Source organism: Temnothorax longispinosus, chromosome 8, assembly GCF_030848805.1.
Source record: "Temnothorax longispinosus isolate EJ_2023e chromosome 8, Tlon_JGU_v1, whole genome shotgun sequence".
Taxonomy (NCBI): Eukaryota; Metazoa; Arthropoda; class Insecta; order Hymenoptera; family Formicidae; genus Temnothorax; species Temnothorax longispinosus.
Window position 1 is genome coordinate 6,268,768 of NC_092365.1, and position 24,339 is coordinate 6,293,106.

The window sequence follows — 24,339 nt, forward strand, 5'->3', positions numbered from 1 at the left end:
GCGCATCCATCTTGGATTTCAAACGCAATTTCTGATTTTTTAATTTTAAAATAGCTTTCCGATTAATTCTTAATTTATTATATAAAAAAGATAATAAACATAATGTAATAATGTAATCTGTGAAAATAATAGCTAATAGCAATCGCTAATATCGCTGACTTTATTTCTTTACAATTTCCACAGCACATAAAATAATATATGCGGCTTCCTCTTTCGCAGAAAATAATTTCAATTGTCATAAAAAGGATACCATCTTATAAAAATATTTTCTTTTTTTTATAAGAATATATTTCAATTTTAGGAAAAAGATAATTATGTTTTGTGAAAAGTAAATAATGGATGAGAATCGCATCACAATAAACTCAAATCTTCAAGTTCGAAGAGCTCAAATTCAAAAAACTTTACAAAAAACTTTAATATATCCGATTAACCCTTATTTCATTATCTTATTTACTTATATTAAATAATATAAGATAATAAAAATAATAATGCAACATCGTAGAAATCATATAAAATATTGCAAAACGACTTCCTGTCTGATTAATCCTCAATTTAATGAGGATCGCCATATTAATAAAATAATGAAAGTAATACGTGCAGAAATATAGACAGCAATTAACGCAATAACATCGCAGGCTCCGTTTCTCCAAAAAGACTCACAATTTCCACAGCAATAAATATATCGATGCCGTGATCGAAGTTTATTGGGTGTTGTGCGATGCAATGAATACACACGTTCAGCTGCCGAAAGTATATAGCGCATAATGTAACAAGCCTCCTTTTGTTTTTTATCAAGTATGTACATATACTTTATTTGAAATATAATCGAAACACAATTTGGAACAACATATATATATAATTATCCTTTTACATATAATCTCTTTATGTACAATAACTCGATTTGTATGGCCGATCTCACCTGCGGTATATTTTATTATGCACGCGCCTTTTACGCACACAAGTACACGGATGAGCACATACAAGTCAATTAGCCTTACGATCTTTGATCCTTCCCAGCGCGTGAATTAAATATCCGCCGAAATATATATAACAATCGCAGGAGGACAGTTTGAAATTTAATAACGCTCGGTAATTTAATCTCGCTCAGTCTCCAAAATTATTGATAGAATGCACGGCGAGCTGAAATATATATATGTCATTAAAAGGGCAAGGGATTAAGTGACAAGTTGTGTGTACTCCCGCCTAATTAATTCCCGTGAAATCGATCGAATCGAAATCGTTCGACACTATATTTTAAAACGTTCATCTTTCTACGCCACATTTAAGAATATTAACGGGATGCTTAAAGGGTTAAGACGCGAAAGACATCGCAAATTGTTTCACATGCGGATGTTATAATTACTTTTCTACAAGATCGAGACAGTAAATTGGCCTTTTCCGTTGTGCGAGTTCAAGTGTTTATTATCGAAACAGTCAGAATGTCAAGAATGTGCTAACAACATGCGTGTACGCACGTAAATTTATCGCTGCCAGATTTGCGAGGAAACAAGGAAAAAGGAGAAGAGATGATGTATCAGGGAAAACACGGTGTGTGTGTGTGTGTGTGTGTGTGTGTGTGTGTGTGTGTGTGTGTGTGTGTGTGTGTGTGTGGAGAGAGAATAAAGCTGGATAATACAATAAAAAGTAATCGAACGGACGAGTAATATGTCTGAAAAGTTGCGATCGGTCAGTCATCTCTGTGCGAATCACGCCGACATAATATTCAGTGATCGTCGAATCAATAGTCGTCCAGATACGCATCCTTCGAGTCCTCCACCCGCAACCTGTTCTTGCGCGAATGGACAGAGTTGGCTTCGGAGTTGGAAGGATGAACTTCATTGTTCCTATAGGGAGTCTAGAATAAACGAGAAAGCCCCATAAATTAATTATATCTGAGTTAATAAGCATTAGTCTTATTAAAATTTATGAAATAAATGGAAAATCCAAATCCTAATTAAACGATCTTCAATAGAGGAACGAAGACGGAAGAGAGAAAAAGAGACAGATTTTGTAACATCCTTTTTTGGATTTGATTTTAATCGTCTATTTAATTATTAATGGGTAAAACTTTTTAAATATTCAACAAATTTTAATTTTCTCGCCGAGTATTTTAAAGTTTTAAAATATTGGCTTAGTTATATTTTTATATTTTAGCAGAAATATTGCAAAATGAGAAGAAACAGATTGATTGAATTGGAGAGAAATGGTTAAATTATTAAGATTCTTCTTTTCTCTCTCTCTCTCTCTCTCTCTCTCTCTCTCTCTCTCTCTCTCATTTACGAATGTTCCAACTTCGCCAGCTCCGAATGACGATAGCTTTTACTTACGTCGTCGAGAATCGCGATCAAGAATTTCATCCTGGGGAACCTGCAGTCTCCTTCCTCGCAGTTTATAGCGCGCATAACAGGTAAGGGTACCAAGCGCTTCCTCGCCTGTGAACCTCGGCATGACGGGTGATAGGGTTCGTCCCTGCAACAGTGACCCCGCGATTTATATCCTACAGTTCCGTTTATCTTCCAGCGACACGGGGAGAAGAAAGAAGCTTATGAATACGGACACTTACTCGCAGTTCACCGCGCCGACCCAGGACTGGTGGTAGCACAGGAGAACGGCGAAGATAATTAAAGATCGCTGCACAAACGTCTGAAAAAGAATTAAGATATTATCTCGCGTGAATTATGAATTTGTCACAGGAACACTTTTGCGATTCCTTGCGTTTCTGCGTTGTTTTCGAATCGCATATAGCCCTTCCATTTATTAATAACTCCCAAGTTATTAATTATCCGTCTAACTAAAAGGTCAGGGTGTACGTAAGGATAATCGGGAGTGCCAAGGGAAGAATGATTCGCGCTAAGTTATCGACAAAATTTTAATGAACTCATAATGAGCTTGCAGCGCAAAGTGCGCGGCAATCAACGCTAAGCCTTTTTAACTGGTTCGACGTGGCCAAATTGGCATCGACGACACGAATAAGGAGTTATAGAAGAGGGCTTCCTCTCCTTTCGCGCAAGCAGCGGATCGTTCGCCGATGAAGTACAGCAGATTTTTACGCGACACTATATATGGAAAAGCATCTTTACGAGGAAACAAAAAAAACACAGGACTCGTCCTAATGAGTGACAGAACCACGACGAAAGGTCATTTCGTTTGGTCACCATGGTCAAATAGCTGCCGTTCTTCCGCGAAATCGATATTCGCGCAGCTATTTATTTGCCGATGCGACGAAAACGACGCGAGAAACACCACCATTTGCGCCGCGGCCAATTTGCAGCGTCGTATTATTATTTTCACCGGAGAGACATTCTCGGTTATTGCGAGGGCCGGCAAAGGTTTTGCCCACGCTTCCTGGACTTTACTCGATTTTCCGCACGCGGCGACAAAGGGGAAAGGTCGGCGCCGGAGCGATAAAGTTGTGTCGGATGAATTTTGAAGGCGTGCCGCGGTACAAAGCCCGGGTCTAATTTTGAATTTCGTTTATCCAATGCCAAGCGTAAATCGGTCTAATATTTGCGCGATATCGTATAATCAAACGATATCGCGTTCGACCGCGTTTTACGTTTTACCGCTAAACGCCGACGCCGACGGCGACGAAACGAGAGGCGTTTTGCCCGCGCGTGCGTTACGTAATAGAGCAGCCGATGCGGACCTTGATCGTTGCGTAAAGTTCGCCATCAGATCGGAAAATTGTTCGATTCCAATTTAGCCGACGATGTAATCTATATTTATCACGGCTGTGACTTCGGGGCCTCTTTTATAACGGGGAACTCTCGGGGTCTCTCTTGCAACAGAATTCTTATCTGCAAGCACGGTATTTATAGCTGTCATTTAATAGTATTTAAGCAAGCGTTTAAAGCTATATATAATAGACTTCAAACAATATCTGAATTTTTCTCCGCATTAAGAAGTTTCGGTAATTGCAAAAGTTCGTAAAACAACATTGTAGCTCTGTAAATTCAAGCCTGAATCTCGATCTCGCAAAATATGCGGAGAAGACCAGCTTTCGAAATTTTCCTTAAAAAACACCAAATAGAGAGAATTTTTATTTCGAGAGTTTCTAAGAAAAGACACTTAATTTTATTTACAATCTTTCCAGATTTTCTAAACAAACTTCCCTGGCTAATGATACTAAGGGGATAAACAACCTTGACAAGCGAAAAAATAGATCTTATTATTTTAAATTAAATATATAAGAAATAAAAAATTCTGAGTATTTGATTTGATATAAATATTAATTATGAAATGTTAAATTCGAAAAAAATAGATACATTTTTTACTTGTTAATGTTATCTATTCCTTTAATAGAAAGAAATTGATAAATAAAAAAAAACTAATAAAAATTAAAAGATGCGATACGGCGGGATAAAAAGTGTTTTTCCACGGCAGGAATAGCCGTGTTAACGCTTATTTATTTTAATACATCTTTTTCTCCATCGGCGACCGAGTCGCCGTGTCAATCCTCGACGTGATTGAACGAAGTTGAACCGATCACGTAGCATACATGCCGTAAATAGATGTTTTATAAGAATTTTGTTTTTAGAATACGTCATAGGTACGAGAATGAATTTCCCTCGTTCCCCGGAAGAAACTCCGGCATAAACATCGCCGAGATTATTTCCCGGTATTCGTTTATAATGTGGATCAATAAATAAATAGGTTGCATCTGCGAACGGCACGTATATTAATTTCTCTTTCTCTCCGCCTTTTTCTCTCTCTCTCTCTCTCTCTCTCTCTCTCTCTCTCTCTCTCTCCCTCTTTCTCAAGAAACTTTTATCCGTACCTTACAATGGAATATCTCGAGCGCGAACGTTTTTCTTAGCTGCGAATCAAGTGTGTTTATAGAGTACGCAAAGATATTTCCTTTTCTGTTTCTTCCGCTAATAAGTAATTCGAAATGAGAATCTTTCGACGCATGGTAAAAAGATTTTGATGATTGAAGTTTGTGTGAATTTTATTCTCTTAAAATTATTTCGTGGTAAGAGAGAGCATGAAGAGAAACGTCCGTAATTCAATAATTAAATGTTTAACAAATGCAAAACGAAGACGGAATGTTTCCGTACGCGAATATGCAATCATCATCAAGTACACTGGCAAACGGCAATTAAATTATTTCCAATTGCGTGCGTCAGTAGAAATCCAGCCCTTCAGAGATTTCTGCCTTCTCTTAAAGTCCTTTGCTAGTGTAAAGTATTTTAATTCGTTATCGATACTCGCGTTCTTTTTCTTCTGTTTATACTTTCAGACCAGCCGCTTCCCACTATACAATTTTTAATTTTTAATTCAATATATGCGTACCTATCCTACTTTAATTTTTCTATGTACATTTTTAAGCATTGTACACTGTTAAATATTAAATATTAAATATTAAATGTTTAAAGCAATACCTTGAGTTAAATAATATTTTGTTATTTTTAACTATCATGTGTGTCGAAATTTATTGTTTTAACACAAAATAGTATTATTTTAATTCTATTAGTTTAATTAAATTAACATTGTTGAGATGACGCGTGGCTCAGTGCCTACGCGAATGATTACAAACACCAAGGTCCGTGGTTCGAATCCGACCCGGCCTTCGTCCCATATATACTTCGTTAAGAAATTTTTCCCGATTAAGATCCTTATGGATTAATGGTCTGCACGATTGGGAATCGGAAAGGATTCACAATCTGCAAGGCTTAAGATTCGTAAAGGATCAAAAGATTGAGGCATTTTTTGAGATATTTCAAAGAAAAAAAAAAGAATTTCATTATGGTTAAACAAATGTTTTATGGTTGCGATCAGAGTGGCGATCAGAGTCGTGCGATAGTCGCTCCGATTGTAACCATAAAACATTTAACCACAATGAAATTCTTTTTTTTACATTTTTTTTAAATTATTATTTTTAAAAATTTTCCCAAAAAAATTTATTTTAAAAAAAATTAACATTGTTTCAGTTAAATTACCGACATATTGAGTAGAAGCAGTGGCGATCTACAAGAATGGTTAAAAATGACTCAAATTGAGTATAATTTGAGATTACAAAAAATTCCAAATTGTATCCCATAAACTTTATAGAGAAAATGTCAAGAATTTTTCTACCGCATTCGGTAAACATATCCCAAGTTTCTACCTCCTAAGCCTACAACCATCTAATTAAAAAGTACTTTGATTAAACGCGAGTTACTGATGTTCGCTTGCCATTTAACCTGATTGTAATCGATGTGTAGCTCCACATAGGCCTCGTACGGGGGAGTGATACGAAGGCATATTCGAAAGTTCCCGATTATGTTATCGCGCGAGAAGTTTCACTGTATAATAACAGTTTAGCGCGAATGACAGTTTATGCTATCCCGATAAACGATACAGTTAATAATATCGCTTCCAGGTATGTTTCCTCTTAGGGTATGTTGCCCCTATCGTTCAACATAAAATATGGGACAGTGAAGCGCGTGCGCACGTTTTCGAAGTATTTAAAATATTAAATCTTCGTGAAAACGTCCTTAATAAGTTGAAGAGAGTTGCGATAAAGTAGCCGACGCAGAAAACTGCGTTTTTTCTTTTTTTTGCGAGGATTTATTCCTTTTGACTTCTCGTTCATCAACTTGAAATATTTCTAGCAATGTTTAGATAATTAAATCGATATAACGCTTGATAAATTGTGCAAATTTTGCGGTAATCTACTCATATTCCCGCATCTCGTTATCATTAAATAACATTGTTTGGGAACATTGTTAATATCTGAAAACGACGCACGCGTTCATTCATGTTTTGTCATTTGATCCGCGTATATGAATGTGTGGAAATATAAACTTGATATTCGCGCGTATTAACACAAAATTTATCAAAGAGCCCATTCGGCGGGAGTAGGCAGCGCGCCGACGACACGCGGCCGGCACGATCATAATGTCGTGCACACAGCCGATTTTAGTTAATTGGCGGCTATCGTAATTGCGGAAATTATGCAAATGGATTGCTATATACGCGTTTAATAAGGCTCCGGTTCTCGTAACTCGAAAATCGATTCGATTACACGTGACAAACTCAAACATCGGGAACCATATATCTTTTCACCTAAGAAAATCGTAACTCCCAACAAAATTATAATAAAGAAATTAAATACATTAACTTCTTTATTGATGATATCGTGTTATACAGACCGTTGACTTCACAAAATAAATAAATTTGAAAACGTCTTAGGAGTTTTTAATGTTAATTAATTTGAAACATAAGGCAAATACAAGCAAAACGCCGATTTTATAGCGAATAATAAATAATACAAAATTTATAATGTAAGTATAAAACAAAAACGAAGTTAATTAAAAATTAGTTAATTTCAATGAGAAATTACTAACGTTATCTTAAATATATAAATAATTGGAATAGCAAAATATGGAATGCGGATCGTCTGGTTGTGCCAAGAACATCCTGTATTGTTAACTTAATTAGAAAGCAACGTTTGTCAAGGGATTACACGACTAAAGAATGCTGCGCGTTATTAGAGCTCGTGAGTCGCGTATAAATGAAGACAAATACGAACTAACGCGATGACACAATCACGATATTCGCGATACTTCAGCCTTGAGGATGATATTAATTATTAAGCAACATGTCGTGCGTTGGCAACCTTAACTCGCATCCGTCTTCGTTTACGGATAGGTACGATGTCGAGTTTCGACCACTCATTCTTGTTAATCCGGCTGCACGGGACATGATCTCATTTTTGAAAACAGCGCAACCTTATAATTCCCCGGCAAGTCTTGTTTAGCTCGTTTGGCGCAACATTTTGCAGCGACGCAGGCAGAAATCGCGTGGGACGATTTGGGACAACATTTGTTCTTTGTCAAAAGGTCAACAATGAACACGCGGTATGTGGGTATCTTTCAATCACCGGCGAATAATTTATGTTATCCGCCCAAGAGACAATTATAATTATCGAATGGACGAAATACGATCGTAAACTAGTAATGATTTCAGCGGTATAATCACCGTACGAAAACAGGTGTTCGAGTTTCAACGCGATACTGTTATCAATTCGTAAAAAGTGCGCCACTGATAACAGCGCACGTTCACCAATTACAATTTTCTACGCTTCTTATCAATTTGTCTTTTTCTTTTTGTGTATTTCCCCAGTTATTTTATCAAGTAATAGATTGTTACAAAATTAAGCATGTTGAGCCGCAAAAAGAAGTGTTTTGAATATAATGGAAGATATACTGACTAATATAATTAACATTATCACGTTTTCCATCTCGCCGCACTTATTAATAATACAGCACAATAATTTCGAAATAAGCGACATTTGAGAAAGCTTGATACGAATTCGGTCCTACGCAAGTCATTAATCTATCATTAATTATGCAAGTACTGTCGAAAGTCACAGTCTGATTAGGTATTATGCTGTATATGTAAAATGTAAACAGTAACATATATATAGAACAATTTGCTGCACACAGGTCTCGAATGAATTGTAAATAGATGAATAATAATGCATATATTTGGCAATAATAAGCAGCTTCTCAATAAACCGCGAATTAAATCAACAATTAATCAAATATGACATTGAGACAGATCAAAAATACAATACTATAACATCAAAATACTAATATCAACTTACCAATATGTGAAAATACTAATATCTGTATCCCCCTTATTACAGAAGGACGAAAATTCCTCTCTGAGGCTTCTTGATATAATTTCAATCTAGAATTTCTCCACATTTTATCGCGATATAGTTTTAAAAAATTAAACCGATCTTGCTTTCCTTCTTTTAATAATATCCCAGAATATGCTGATAACCAATTTGTGATTTTTCACGAGTGAAAAATTAATTTTATCGACGGGCTGTATCTTTTACTCTTTCTCCAAACTCCGCAGACTTCAATATCGGACAGATGTGTGTGTACAGGGGGTGCGTTTTTTTTTACATACTGCTTTTTTTATTCGCCCGCTTGTTGCTTCTTTGCGGCGATATCAATTACCAAGGTCGGTAGATCGGCGCGCGTACGAATTATAACCCTCGTTATTTTCGGGGGAACCCTATCCACTGTTTGTGCATGCTAATGGCAGTGAAGCCGCACGCGCCCGGCCCGCGAAAGCTGATTTGTAAAGCGAAGTGCGGAAATTGATACAATTTCATTGGCGGCTTTCGGGCTTACCCGCGGCATTAAATGCCGACGTTTTACGCGGCCGCGGGGGATTACCGCCAACGCGTTGTTTTCGCGCCGCATAAGTTCAATTGCACTTTTCTCCTCCGCGATGCATATCTCAGCCGATATATTGTTTCGTTTTGCACTTTGTAATTTATGAGGCCATTACGCTCGTCTTCCGTCGTCGCGGTGGGTTATTTCTTCGCAGTGCTGCGGGGAAATAAATTTTTCTCTCGTATTCCGTTTTCGAAAACAACATTTCCTCCCTTAAGTGAATTTGATTATTTTGCAGACGTGTTTCGCGTTCGCAAAACAGTAATAAATTGATTTTTTTTCCCTGGCACGATAACGCACTATTGCGCTTTTACTTATGCGATGTAAGTATGCGAATCAAGTATTTTACAACGATTGTTATCATCGAAACAAGAAAAACGCGGAGAAAAATATCATCGAAATTTATTTGCCTCCGACGAGGAAGATTTTAGAGAAAGGATCCTTTGAAGTTTAGAGACAATTTTATGTTGGAAATAATGGAATGCGAGAGATAAAAAACTTTGGCAGAGATTGTGCGGTTAGTTCTCTTCCTAAGAACTTTGAATACAAAACATTGAAAGATCGCTACAGACGATGAGACCTTCATTTTATTTAAAATCGGTCAAAGGATCGACTTCTAAGACACCATTCGGGTATTCACCATTCTGCATATTCACTATAAAATATCGAAAACCCAATCAGCTCTATCTCAAATCCAGTAGCAAAGCTACATTTGCGCAAGTGAAAAGGATAGAAAGAAAACAAAAGAAACTCCGTTCAAAGTCTCAGTCACATAAAAATGCATGGTTCATCTGGCTAGCACTTTGCGTCACCTAACGTGCATAAAGGGACGGGGGGTAAAGCGGCAGCACGATGAAATAGTCTGAAATATACTGTTAAATATTAAAGGATGGTATTTAAACAAATCCCTTGAGTTAAGTAACATTTTGTTACTTTTAACTACCACGTGTGTGTTAAAATTTATTATTTTAACACAAAACAGTATTATTTCAACTCTAATGTTTTAGTTAAATTAACGACATATTGAGTAGGGGCAGTGACGACCTATATAAGAATGATTTAGCAACAGGAATGATAGCAATGATTAAAATAACTCAAATTGAGCATAATTTCACATCGCAAATTTAACAATGTATCCGAGCTTCTGCGTCTGTAATTCATAAATACTTTACGATTATTCGGCCTTTAAAGCTCCCCCTCCGGAAGAAGCGGGACGTCATCGCGATTTCTTTCCGACAACTTGATGCTGACAAACGATCCCGACTCGATTCCGCCGCGTAATCGCGCGCGGCAGATTCGCTCGATCGCGGCTTTATTGGCGAGTTAATGACACGCGTTTTCGAGTGCGTAGGAGTTATCGAGTGGCGCGGGAAAGGGGGATGATACGAGCGGGGAAAAACGGCGGATAACGAGAAAAGAATACGGAGAATTGAGCGAGATCGAGGAGAGAGAGAAACGAGCTGAGATCGGAAGCGGGACAGGATGGAGTGACGGGGTGCGAAACACCCCCTTTCACGGGAGGTAGGGGTGCTTCGCCACGCGAGGGGGAGAACGAGAGGGAATCCGGCGGTATCGCCTCGCGGTAACGTCTCGGATGTGGGACGTCGTGGCGTCTCTCCGTCTGGCACACAAAAAGCGTCGCGGACGTCTCTCCTTTTTCCTCCCCTCTTTTTCCCCCCTCGCCCGGCTTCACCGCCGCTATATCACCGATCATCGCTGATCGTCACCGAGCCATACGTCGATTCGGTTTTTCCCCCGTCTTATCATCGCGACGCGAGCGAAATCGCGTGGTGACGGGTTTCCGTTCCTTCCGGTTCCTTCATTCATTAATTACCGCGCGATTTATATCTTCCTTTTTCTGTCCTCCGGCCTCGTTTCGCTCCGCCGCGATAAAGGGTTTGCCCGGTGAGTCCATCGTCCTTCGGCGATTTTCGTAGATCATCGTCCAACTTTGTGCAGGCGGGAATATCACGAGAGGGGATGATTTTTGCTTTTGCTCGCTTCGATTCGAAATTGTTTTCTCTTGAAAGTCGGTCAGCCAAAACGCCGCGGGGATGTTTTTCTAAATAATCTCTCGAGTTCTTTGTTTCCGTCCCGGCCGGGGATGGAACGTCAAGTATTATTACTTGATGCTCAATCGTAAAAGTCTCTATCCATTTTCGTTTATCTCGTCTACATCGTTATACGCTTTATTGTTTTAATTTAGCTCAGTGTTTAACTGCTCTTAGCTCTATCGATAATAACACGCGCGGTAGGGATAGTACTCCCTCACGTCAGTTGTGTTTTCTTTCTAGGATAATAATTTCTTAAGGGTCTAATCCCCGGAATCATAGAATATTAATATTAATAATAAGATTTTAGATTAACGTGGATTTTTCATTAACGTTAAATTTCTGACGATACTCTCTCCCGCCGATTAAGTGTTTTTCTTCTAGGATAATATTAATATTAATATTCCACTAATATTCACTAATATTCCAATCCAGATTAACGTGGAGACGCTTAAGAAATTATTATCCTAGAAGAAACGCTTAACCGGCGAGATGGAGTATCGTCGGAAGTTTAACGTTAACGAAAACACTCGTCATAAAATCACGAAGCCGCGCCGTTTCGTTCACGGTCGCCGTATACATATGCGTCTAACTGGCAGCGAATAAGGAAACTTTATACATTCTCTGGCGACTATACTCGGACCAGACGTAATGTCTCCAGCATCCGCAACGCTTACATTTGCCCTTTGATACGCGTATGCGGTTCGTTAGTTCCGCTCGACAATACACGCATGGTGAATCCAAAGTGACTCGCGGCTCTGATATGTGACCAAGAAACACAAAACTCCGAGATTTTTACGACAAAAATAAATATCTACTTAAAAAATACTCGGAAAGTGTGAATACACTGAAAAAAAAATATTTAAATCCCAGAAAATATTTATTTAAATAGTGCCAATGACTTATTTACTTAATATAATCACATATTTATTTAAAATTAGATATCTTTACTTAATTTAAGTCATTAGCACTATCTAAATAAATATTTTCTTGGATCTAAATATATTTTTTTTCAGTGTAATTATTTCTCGACAATATCGTAATTAATCTAACTAAAAATTGTTCATAACCTTGTAAAATTTTGTTATTACGATTAAATTTATATATAATTTTATTAATTTAATTATCAATATATAATATAAATTTTTTAAATAATATTCCTCAAATATTAAATAACGCATTTATTATATTATTTTATGTGATACGGGTACGAAGTATCGTTCAAAAGTCGTTCAAAGCGTTATTTTTTTCTAAAATGTGCCATATTTTCTGATTGGGCAATGATTCGTCATTTTTTATCTGGTTTAACACGTTTGCGACACAATATGGCCCGTGAAATTTCGTGTACGCGTGACATTTTACATTGCTACAGCGACGATAATATGTCAAGCTCGTAGACTATTCGACAAACTGTTGCTGCGAACGCGATGCATATTGTCAGAAGTCTCCCCCAATCAACATCCGTTTTACGTCGGAGTTTCCCTTTGACGTGACTCAATTCCCAAAAATGTCTCCGTGACAGAACCGTTTTAATATGAGCCCTTTTTGATCGCGAATGCAACGCGAAGAATTATCCGAGCAAGTAAAGGGCGGATCTGCTTCAATCTGAGAAACGCCGTGCGTATTTCTGTCAAAATGTATTTATTATTTGTAAATCTCAAGTGTCGAAAGTTGCGCGAAATATTTCAACGTACTCCGTGGGATGCGAACGTGAATAGATGAAACAGGAACCTTGCGCGTCATCGCGGGAAATTTATCTCATTGTCAGCCTGAAAAAAGCTCGCATATACGATACTTTTTACTTGTTAGGAAATGTATACTCTTGTTAGGAAATACCCTATCTCTTTCTCTCTTTCTCTCTCGCCGTGAAAATAATTCGAAATGCCATCGATCTACTCACCATCAGGCGACAGTAATTCGGAAATTTCGCGGGGTCATCTCCGCGGAATGTACGTTACGACTCATCGCGATGCATCAGCGAAACGAGATACACTTTTCCGCCCTTCGGTTTCGATTGCTTCCTCGCTGCGAATGCGAAACTAAAACTCGTGTACGCGCGTCCCGGAGCATCGTATATCCCGCGTCCGGTCCGCAACGCGATCGACGACGACGACTAATCGTCTTCCATAAACGAACTGCTCTCCGAACTTTCCACCGAGCTTTTTAGCACTGATACTGACTTTTACAACTCGACGTTATTGAAGACGCGGATGTTTAAAATTGCCTCGTATTCTTGTCGGTTAAATTTAAAACAGAACGTCATCCGGATTCTCGAAAAAGAAAAAATGATGAACGCAAGAAACGGTTCGCCTCTTCGCGTCGTCGAAAATCTTTTCTCCATTTGTCTTCGAGACATTTACTCTTTAATTACCGATTCCGGTAATTAAAAACTACTCTCGTTGCCACGATCGCGAGCCACAAATTCTTTCTCGCATTGTTATGCCGCTTCATTAAAAGAAAAGAAAAAGAAATCGATATCGTTTGCGATTAAACACCTGGGCACGTATTACAAAACTTTTCGGAATGGATTTTGATTGGGGAAAAAAGGCAGAACGAAAAAGGCGATTAAAAAAAAAAGAAGAAGAAGAAATGAGCGAGAAGGAGAGAGAAAGCGTGCTCTATTCGCGGAGCAAATATAAATTGATGATTTAATTAATTTGAATTGATTATTCATTAGATACTCACGATCGTCATCTCGCTGACGAGGGGAACTTGCGTTCTGCTGCGTCTCTCGCTGTGTAACCACGGTAGCACTGGTCCCGTTTGTCTTCGGGGGCCCGCCTTAATCTTCCTCTTCCTCTTCTTCGCGAGTCGCGGATCTCGTCACGGGTGACGGCTGATTGCCGGGCGATCGGGTGGACCGTGGGAGCGGGGATGATCCTCGCGGCGTGGTAGTAGTTGGTACGCAGGGGGTACGTTTCGGTACCGCGAGACAGCCAGAGAGGAAAGAGACCAGAAAGAGCTCTGTGAGTTTCGAGGTCAGAGGGCGAATGATTGGTGGTACTCGCGCGGGCTACATTTATACCGCGGGCTCGTTCTCTCTCTCTCTCTCGCTCTCTCATCCCCCTCGCCGGTCTTTCCCATCCCCTACTCTCTCCTATCCCCCCGTTCTTCGTGGAGCTCGCAATGAGAGAGCAAGAGCGGATCGGCTCTCTCGTGGTGGGCGCCACGCATCCACCACCACCGTCGCCGATGGACATACGCGTTCCTCCTCTGCTCGTCCTCCTGCTCGTCCGAGGGTGCGTATCGTGGCACCGTATCCTTTTACGTCACCCTCATCACCCGTGGTCTCCACCCAAAAGGTATGACAGGATAGTGAAAGAGAGAGAGAGGAGGGGGGGTTTAATTTCATTCGTGCAAAACTGAAATGAAAAGTCGCGACTGAGAGATAGAGACGTGATTGTTGCAGCTACGAGGGCGGACGTGCATGCTTCAGGTACAAACAGCTCGTAAATAACGTCCTTACAAGAGTACAAGGGGGATTTTCATTGTCGTAGAGTGAAAGGTGACCGTGGTTACAGTCGCGACGGGTTTCCTTCGAAAGCGGTTCCATCGATAGCCCGAAGGGCTCGCTTCTTTTTATTTATCTCTCGCAAAAAAAAATTAGATACTTCAGCGTCATGGAATATTTCCCTATTGTCGTGCAACCCAGGTTGAAATTTACGGTTTCGACTTTGACATTTCTGCGGTGGTTTTTGCGGGTAAAATGCAACAAATGCGTGCAGCCAAAAATTACAGTAGTTTCATTATTCGGTTCTTTTACGAAATAAAGGGAGATTTTTCATCTCGTCGCAAAAAGTCTCGTGTCCTTTTCTCCGTATTCTAAAGCTTCGGTATTTGGGAAATTGTTTCCTTGATATGCTCAAATCTTCACGCACGCATAGATGTATAATTATTGTTAAACCACTATATGAGATAAGAAAATAATTTTTTTATAATATTTTATAACATAAAAATATAAATATTTTACAAAGTAAGAAAGATAAAATGATATCTTACAAAGTACCAGAAAAAAATGAAGATTTATTTTAACCTTCTCTAATATATCTTCGTAACTTTGTATACAATTTTTCCTTTCTCAAAGAAAATATCGAAAAATACGATTATTTTCGAATCTGTTATCACAAAATTGCGATACCCTTTACTTATCGGGGTCGAACTGACGCCGGGATCGCATCGCCGGGATTTAATCGTAGTAATCGAAGGAAAAGATTATGATAGATCATGTATTTGTTTGTGACAAACTATATACTTTATTGCCGAAGACATATGCGTGACGACCGTGAATGTGCATTCGGTGCAATTACGATGCCGCGAGTGATGCGCAGCACACCCACGCACACGCAACACAAAATACTGTATACGAGATATCGATGCGATCCGCGGAGCGTAAAAGGTTATTCTTAAGAATCGTAATCTCTCTGACGAGAATCACCGTTGCTTACGCTGGATTTCTACCGCACAAACGAACGTTGATTTCACAATCTGCGTACGTATAAACCGCGATTCCATTCACGGCGATACAAGAAAATCCTGCGCGAGCTCGCTTCCAAAGGGGGAAAAGCGGTCCGCGTTCTCTTTTTCCTTCTTTTTAATTTTTACCACCATCCTGCAAACGGCGTATAAACATTTTCCAAGAATTTTATAAGCGTATACGCAACGGGACGCGAGACTCGTCGCGATCTTTTATGATATGGACCGCGATATCTATTAACATTGTAGTTATATCTTTATTGCGAACTCGGATTTCTCTCTTCGCTGTCCTCGAAAAGGATCTCCGCGTAACAACCGTGCGATCCGCGTAACAATTGCGTAACAACCGCGGGAATCCGATCGATCGATTAAAGATAATTAACGCTCGCTCGTGTGCTTCGATCTCGTCGAAAAGCACAAACGAGGCCTGTCGGATGTCAATATAACGCAAGAAATAAATCTATTTTTGGGCGATTATACGTCTGCATCTCCGTCCCATCTCGGAATATTAAGTAGTATGAACAAATGTATAGGCCGACAGGTATAATAGCACATACGATAAACGACGCATCAAAGCTGCACTGTAATCGTGAAGAAACTGCGCTCATATGCACAAATGTACAGTTATTTTAGAATTTTATAATAGGATTACATTTTATAGCAGCGTTATGTTATATAAAGAAAGGAGATAAAGATAAAAATAAAAATGCCAAACGACATCGATATATAGAAACGCGGGTCGTCGAAAGGTTTTCACACGAATCCTATTTGTCGTTATTGTATTATTACACGTTATTTCTCTTTTTTCTTCATTAACAAGAACAATTCAGGGATTGGAAGTTTATAGTACGCAATCGCACTCAGGCAACATTATATTTGAAATAATCGGTTTGATTATATTGCAATAAAATTACGCTCGCGTAATATATAACTCGTTTCTTCACGGCCGTCACGTTGATTTGACAAGTTATGTGGCCGTATTTCGTGCATCTCTCCCAATAGCCAGCCAGATTAATTAAGATAAGCGGCCATCTCTGGCGCGCTATATGGGCTACGATAGGATTTTTAACGTATTAACGTTTCAAGGCCCCGATGCATAAAATACGCATGAATCACAATTGCAGTCGTAAATAAAGGCGCGATCATAAATAGCAAAATCGCCGTACATGTCGATTAATTTGATAAACACACATCAATCATATCAACAAAGCGATAAAACGCACGTGTGATTAATTGAGAACGCCGTGCCGCGGGCAATTTAATATGAACGTATAAAAATTATGTCACGATTTCGGCTTGCGTTCGAAAACTTTACTCAGGTGCACGCCGCGTCATTCTATCTTTGTTATTTACTGAAAGTCGAACAAGGACAGAACGACGCTGATGGTGTGTGCACCCGAGTGAAGTTTTCGAACACAGCCTTCGGTGCAACGCACCGCCCCGATAAAGCGTCGCGATAAAACGCATCATTGAAAACGCAAAGCGATTCACGTTCACCTGTAGGCATGTATAAGAGTCACGTAACGATCCATTGGATGAAAGGCATAACTTGCCAGTCGCTCGGATACTTACATCAAACGAGACTGTTTATCGCCCTTGTGTTGCGAAATTCGTTTTTCTTTCCTCATTTCTTTCCGATTTGTTATTCTTGGAAATGGAATTATTCTGTTATTACTACGTTTACCATTAGATGACGAATGAAAATGCCATAAGAACTGTGTCTTTTTGCAGACATAATAATATTCATAATTTTCATTTCGATCTTAATAATTTATTTTGACAGAATTTATTTTGTAAAACTATCAATAAAAGAGGAAAACAGCTCAAAACTTTTTTTTTCTCGAGGTTTATAGTATCATTAATAAAATAAATATAATCAATCACAAATATATATCAATAATAAAATAAAAATCAATTTTACTTACTTTTTATTATGACTTCAGTCTCAGTTCCACCGTCTAACTTTATCCACTTGTTTTTTTTTTTAATGGAATAAATTTTTCTCTTTTAATGTCATAAGAAAATTAACAACGAACAAAGATGATCACTAATGGCGAACTGTGCGCGCGTCAATGGGAGACGAGAAACCGGAGAAACACAGACTTCGCGGCGCCTTCGTCTCTAATTCCTCCGAAGAATCTGTAATTCGGTATTAATAAACGGAATCGTTACGTAGAAGTGGTTACGATGTCCCCGTGACGATGAGCACGGTGTCTTTTCAAAGTACTCGGTATCCTTTGGCTGTTTTCCCGATTCGCCACAATCGCCGGCGGGCAGCTTCTGCAGCAGCTTGGCAATCCGATTAACACCGCTTTATGGAATTTTTATCGTAATTATCGTATTATTGAGAGAAGAAGCGCGAAAGCGCAGCTTTGCTGCCGAGGTAATGTTGCTCCGTTTGTTTTTATCAAATGCCGAGCTGCATAATTGCGCTCTAAGATAAATTGAGTCATAAATTTATGTGCAATTAGTGAGCGTATTAAAAAAAGAAAGATTTAATCCTTATCTAAATTACTATACGTATCGTGCAGTTTATTCATAGATGTATCACTTTTAACTCTCTTATCGATTTTTAAGTGTCGCGATAGTGATAATTTTATGATAAATCGTTGACAAACAATTCTATCTCAATTTGTGAATATTACTGATGAAAAATCAGTTTGGCTTGAAATACTTATTTCACGAAATAAATAAGGATGTTATTTTTTCGCGAATTATTATCAATACCATCAATATCAATTTTATTCTGCCATAACGAAGATGATAAATTATTCAGAAATATCGACAGACAACATATGAATGCATTCTGAGAATATCGTATGGTGTCTTGTTTTCAAACTTTCGCAAATATTTTTGCAGATATCGCGTAATACGCGAGGAGTTCCACAGGTATAGCAGACAGCCGTCATGACGTGACCCTTATATCGAATTTTATGTCATTTATTCTTAAAGTTAACGTAAATAACGTATTTTTGACAATCCTATACTGAGAAAAAAATGTTCTGTATTTTAGTAAATATTAGTTTTGCATATACAACTGTGTGACTCCATTTACTAAAATAAAGAAAATTGTTTTCTCAGTGTAAGTCACAGACTATGGACGTCATTAGTAAAGTCAATAAGAAGTTATTTTAACTCTCACAGTGACGTGAGTAAAATATCCCAGGTAGCAGAGTGGCGTCAAATAACGTCTTAATGACGGCTAAAATCATCAATAATACGTCATTAAGTTGTCCTGCTATCTAGATACCTTACTGATGTACTAAGGCCCGGTTGTATCAACGTTATTCTGGCTTTAAACGAGACTTAAAACATTAAATTTGTTTGTCACGTTTGATTTGATACAACAAATTTCAAGTTAGAACAAAATAGAAAATAAAATTTAAATATTTCAATAAAATAGAGATTGAAATCTAATAAATTTACATTAGACTATATGACATTAGACTATATTAAAAAAACTTATTTTCAGGATAGATTGCAATTGTGTGCAATATAAATGATCAAAGGTATCATATGAATATAGTTATTTTTAATTGTTACAAATAAAACGGCAATGTTAAAATATATGTAACTTAACAATTTTTCAGAACGTAATATCAATGAAAAATGTCTGAATGTAATTAATTCGTTTTAACATATATCTTTATACTTTAATTCAATTAAATTGTAGTTCTATCGACGAATAATAAAATATATGTATTTGAGAAAAAGAAAACAGACACATCAAAATTAAGTTTATTCCATAAAAATTAAGTAAGAACATCAATAATCAAATATTTCTATTATAAACATTGCTTCTTAATGTTTTAAAATCAAATGAATATAAGTAGAGTGATTGAGATAAATTGTATTGTTTTCCAATTAATTTTGTTGAACCATTTGTAGTTAAAATTGTGTTATCTATAATTAATAGCTATATTAGCATTGCTGTTAAAATTATTGGTTTAATTGATTATTATATAAAAATATCACTGAGAGTAGCAAACATTATTTCATCCGAAAAAGAAGTTTGTCTGCAGTACATAGTTAATTAAACTCAGGGCCGGTTCTAACCTGCAATAAGCGGGGGCAGGGCCGAGTGCGAATTAAAAAGTGGATAACTTTTTATATTATACCCGTGGAATCTCATTGAAATCCTTTTCAAACATTTCATACATATTTATTTCTCATTGAAAACAAAAAAAAAACATACATGCATTCTTTATAAATACATCGCTAAGAATAGCAAACGTTATTTCATCCGAAAAAGAAATTCGCCTGCATTACGTCAATTAAATGGTTTAATTAAGCGATATATTTATAAGATAATATATGTATGTTTTTTGTCTTTTGTTTTCAATGAGAAATAAATATGTATGAAATGGATTTCAATGAGATTCCACGGGATATAAAAATAACCCAATGACATCATATAGACGTTTAATTTAAACGTCTATATGATGTCATTTTACAAAGTTTTTGTGACGTATTAAAACATGACGTTAAACATACGTCACTTAATCCATGTATATGACATCACCGACCAATTATAACCGAATATTGACGTCAAAATAACGATGGCTCGCTACCCGGGGTATTTCTCTGTAGAAGAAAATAACTTTGTCTGTCTCCTCCCATCCGTCAAACGCATAAGTTACAAAACAAACTTTATAATTTCTGTATTAAATTCATGCGACGACATTGGATTTTTCTTTTCGGTATGTTGCAGCAAAAGACGCCGTTGTCGCGATTCACTTTGCGAAAGAAATTGAGACGTCGTTCAAAAAGCTGCACTACTTCCTCTTACTAGAGATAAAGGAGAAAGAGAGACAGAGAGAGAAAGACATCTCGATGGCTTGAGAATAATCTTAAACGTTTAATTAACTGCAACGGATCGCGTTGACATTATTAATCTCAAAGGCAAATTACTCAAGTATCGATCGTATATTAGCTTCAATTTTCAACTTCTTAAATTGCAACAAACATTACAAAATTTTCTAATGAAAACCAAATTATTTCCGTCAAAATATTTAAATTCTGTTATCCCAAAATTTATATACAAACGAGCAAGAACAGCTGAAATAAAGAAATAATCGAAAGCAGTAATAAGGTTGCCGAATCGAAACGGCTAAAGTTCGATCACGACGACGAACTTTAGCCGGCATGCTTCCGCGACTGTGCGATAAGCGGTACAATTTCGCGTTCCCGGACTTTCGCAGCTTCTTCAATATAGCGAGCGCGCATTGTAACGCGGAACTTTACCGAGAACTGGATTTATCAACCGATCTGAACGCTTACGCACGCTTACGCAATGCCTCCACCATGCAGCTGAGCGGCTGGTTGACAATCGGCAGCACGCGCGCGACGGAAACGCATCGATCGCGAACCTTTGCCTTTCCTTTGCCCCCCGCGGTAACTCGCCGCTTAACTTAATCGACATTATATTATATAACGCAATACAGATCCTGTGAACCAGTCAAAGTTCGCCTTCCTAAACAATTTCTTTCCCCGATCTCTTGATCGGATTTTCTTTTCTTCTTCGTTTCTTTACCTCCGAAGTCAGAAATCCTAAAATTCTTAAATATAGAAAATTTATAGAATCGCGAAGGATATTTAACGTTAAAAGGATTAAAGATGTCAAGTAAAATCGTAGGAAAAGTTTTAGGAAAAGTCGATTCAAACACAATAACTGTCAGCATGAGTTGTCGGGTAATTGTTCGAACAACTGATTTATGACGGTAAAAGACTGTTAATTAAGTCTTTAGAATTTTTCGAGAATTAACGAAGCTTCAAGCTAGAAAATCCCAGTGTGTAACTATTTTGTTCGCATCTGTTCCGCCCACTACACTTCTCACAATTAAAAGTTCTTCAGTTCTCACTTTTATTCTCCATATTACGTCTCTCGCAACCTTGAAACAAATTTGTCATCGTGATCACACAAAGGATTTCCTTTCTCGTCCTTCCCATTTCTGGTTAAAGAATGAAAGGTCCGAACAAATAAAGATTGAAAAACGAAGAGGTGGATTTTTTCTAATAGGGCGAGACCGACCGACGGAAGGTCAATCCGCAAGTTTTCTGACGGACGAAGCTTATATATATACGTGTATCGCGCGTTTATGGCTCTCTGTGTGAGCTTTGCGTGGGCGCTGGCGCCGTCCGTTCATTCCGCGTGCATCGTGAGCTTTATAGATTCCCGGAGCCGAAGCGGTTTTTGCGTAATCCTCCTGTGGCCTCCAAAAAATTGCGACGTCACATTCGATCCTTCTTCACCACCGCTATCTATACCGAGAGGGACCAAGAAAAAGATGATTATACGACGGCGCGATCGCGCGGGTGACAGAGGTCGGTGACTTCGATACACTCATAATCGCGGTAACGACGGGTTTCTCCTCGACCGCGAAATTTACGACGTTATTATTTCGCGCGTCGCAATCTTTTATTGAGGGACTTTCCAGGAGGACCGAAACGTGAGAATTAAGGGATTAAAGCTGATGATACGGTGTCTTTGCGGCTTTGAAAGGATTCTCGATACAGCCTGGCTGTTCTCCATTGTTCTCGAAAACGTTCTACGCTTTCTCGACTTATTAGCCTGATACTACGTACGTTTACGCGAGCGTTTTACTTCTGCACTAACTTACGATAATTGACTCGTTTACGCGGAGTAAATTATCGTAAGTTACTACAAAATTCCGTTTACACGAAGGAAAATCCCGTTTACGCGAAGGAATTATCGTAAGTTAGTACAGAAGTAACGCTCGCGTAAATGTAGTATGAGAAATTATTCTATCTGGGGAAAATATTGAGAAAGAGAGAGAGAGAGAGAGATTTTCTTCAATGTGATGATCTCTTCATCTTTTTATTCAGTTTTATATATTTCATATGTAACATTCTTTTCCACGCGCAACGAATACTTATTTCGGCCGGATCAATCGAGCAATAAGATATGCTTGTGGAAGATCGTAAGCACGCGTGAATGCGTGCGGCTCGAATTACTCTTGGTTCTCCAATGTGCCGAGAACATCTAACGACGACATTCGTTTTGACAATAAAGCGTTATTTGTCTTCTCGGCTGGATATACGATCTAGTCCGTTTTTTCGGGGCCTTCGGAAAGTGAGAGACTTGTCAACTGGATGAACGCGCTTTTAGGAATACGAGATTAAAATACAGCAGCCTACATGACATTAATAAAATAATATATAATATATCACTGTAATATATAATAATATATAATATTACTATTTATAAAATTGTGTGTGACAGATTGATAAATATATATGTGAGTATTCGCAAATCCGTAAAATAAAATTTTCTTTTTAATTAAAATGAAAAGAAATGAGCTTCGGCTTTTACCATTCTGGTCCATCTGTATCAAACACGCATATGAATAACTCTTATCCTTAGGGCCGGTATCACAGTTTCCGATTAACGTGATTTTCCGATTAAACTCACTCTTCGTCTCTTTCTAGAGGGACAGTTAGAAAGAGATGCAGAGTGAGTTTAATCGGAGGATCACGTTAATCGGAGACTGTGATACCGGCCCTTATTCTTTTTATTATCAAGTTAGATTAGATATAGAGAAAAAATGTTTTAGTAAGCTGAATTTTGACACAGATCTTTGTTTTTGCATAAGATTAAAGGGGAAAAAAGTTACCATTGGACAATGGCTAAAAAAATAATTAAACAAATAATAGCGAATTCGGGCGCTTGCACTAGTGCACACTGAGTGCGCACTAAGGCTTGTTTATAATCTAGTCTTATATTTAAAGTCGCTTAAATACACATTTAAAAACTTTTTAGTCAATAAAACAACCTGTAATATGATCTATACGGATGCTGTACAAATCATTTTATATAGACTAAGAAGTATTTAAGATGATCTGTAAATATAACAATTGATTATGAAAATAGTACGACGAAACTAAATGTATATGTTACCGTAATGTTACACCAGTATATGTTACACCAGTGCCTGCTAACTTGACATAAAATGTAATGAAAGTTAAACGCGTTCTTCTCAAAAAAAAGTTTTGGATCTTTTCATATACTTAGAGAGACTGTATTATATTATATTAGATTTAGAGACTGTATAGGAATATATATAAGTAGATGAAATAAACTAAAATAATAGCTAGTAGGTTTTATATAAACTTGGCTTCTTATCTCAGTGTCTTTTTTTTATCAAATCAAACCTTACTTTTCTTCTCTTGTTACACAACAAATTATTGTTATTGTTCTTACATTATATTATATTTATTATTATATGTGTTCGTAGTTTTTGTTGCTATATATCCTGCTTTCATACTATACTGACCGGTATTTTTGCAAGAAACTCTAGTGCGACGTGAGTGCACGACAGTTGCATAAAATGCACCTGAGTGCACCTGAGTTCGGCTGAAAGAGCGAGAGAGAGAGAGAGAGAGAGAGAAGGAGAGAGAGAGAGAGAGAGAGAGAGAGAGAGCGAGAGCGAGACAGAGAGAGAGAGAGAGAGATCAAAAGGAATTTATTTGCATTATTAAATATGTGCATATATTTATGAACAAGAGTTTACATATGAATTATAATATGCATTAAAAAAAATTATAACCTTATTAGAAACTTTAAAAAACAGCAAGTCTATAATTATAACTTTAAATGACAAATTCCGTATTACATACGT

At 37.7% G+C, this 24,339-nt stretch overlaps 1 protein-coding gene across 1 annotated transcript; it reads right to left on the reverse strand.

The window, feature by feature from the left end:
* Positions 1-1,548: 1,548 nt before the first annotated feature.
* On the reverse strand, positions 1,549-14,234 carry LOC139817126 (uncharacterized). The gene is made up of 4 exons (XM_071784949.1): positions 13,913-14,234; positions 2,564-2,643; positions 2,328-2,469; positions 1,549-1,855 (listed from the first exon to the last, which is right to left on the reverse strand). The coding sequence occupies exons 1-4, from the start codon at positions 13,919-13,921 to the stop codon at positions 1,739-1,741; spliced, it is 348 nt and encodes a 115-aa protein (XP_071641050.1). The 5' UTR covers positions 13,922-14,234; the 3' UTR covers positions 1,549-1,738.
* Positions 14,235-24,339: the final 10,105 nt, after the last annotated feature.

Bases quoted from the DNA above. Each gene is read 5' to 3' on its own strand.
- LOC139817126 (XM_071784949.1), bottom strand. The intron at 2,470-2,563 runs GTAAGTGTCCGT...TCACTGTTGCAG, and splicing joins GTCGGCGCGGTGAACTGCGA to GGACGAACCCTATCACCCGT. The intron at 1,856-2,327 runs GTAAGTAAAAGC...CGTTTATTCTAG, and splicing joins TGATCGCGATTCTCGACGAC to ACTCCCTATAGGAACAATGA.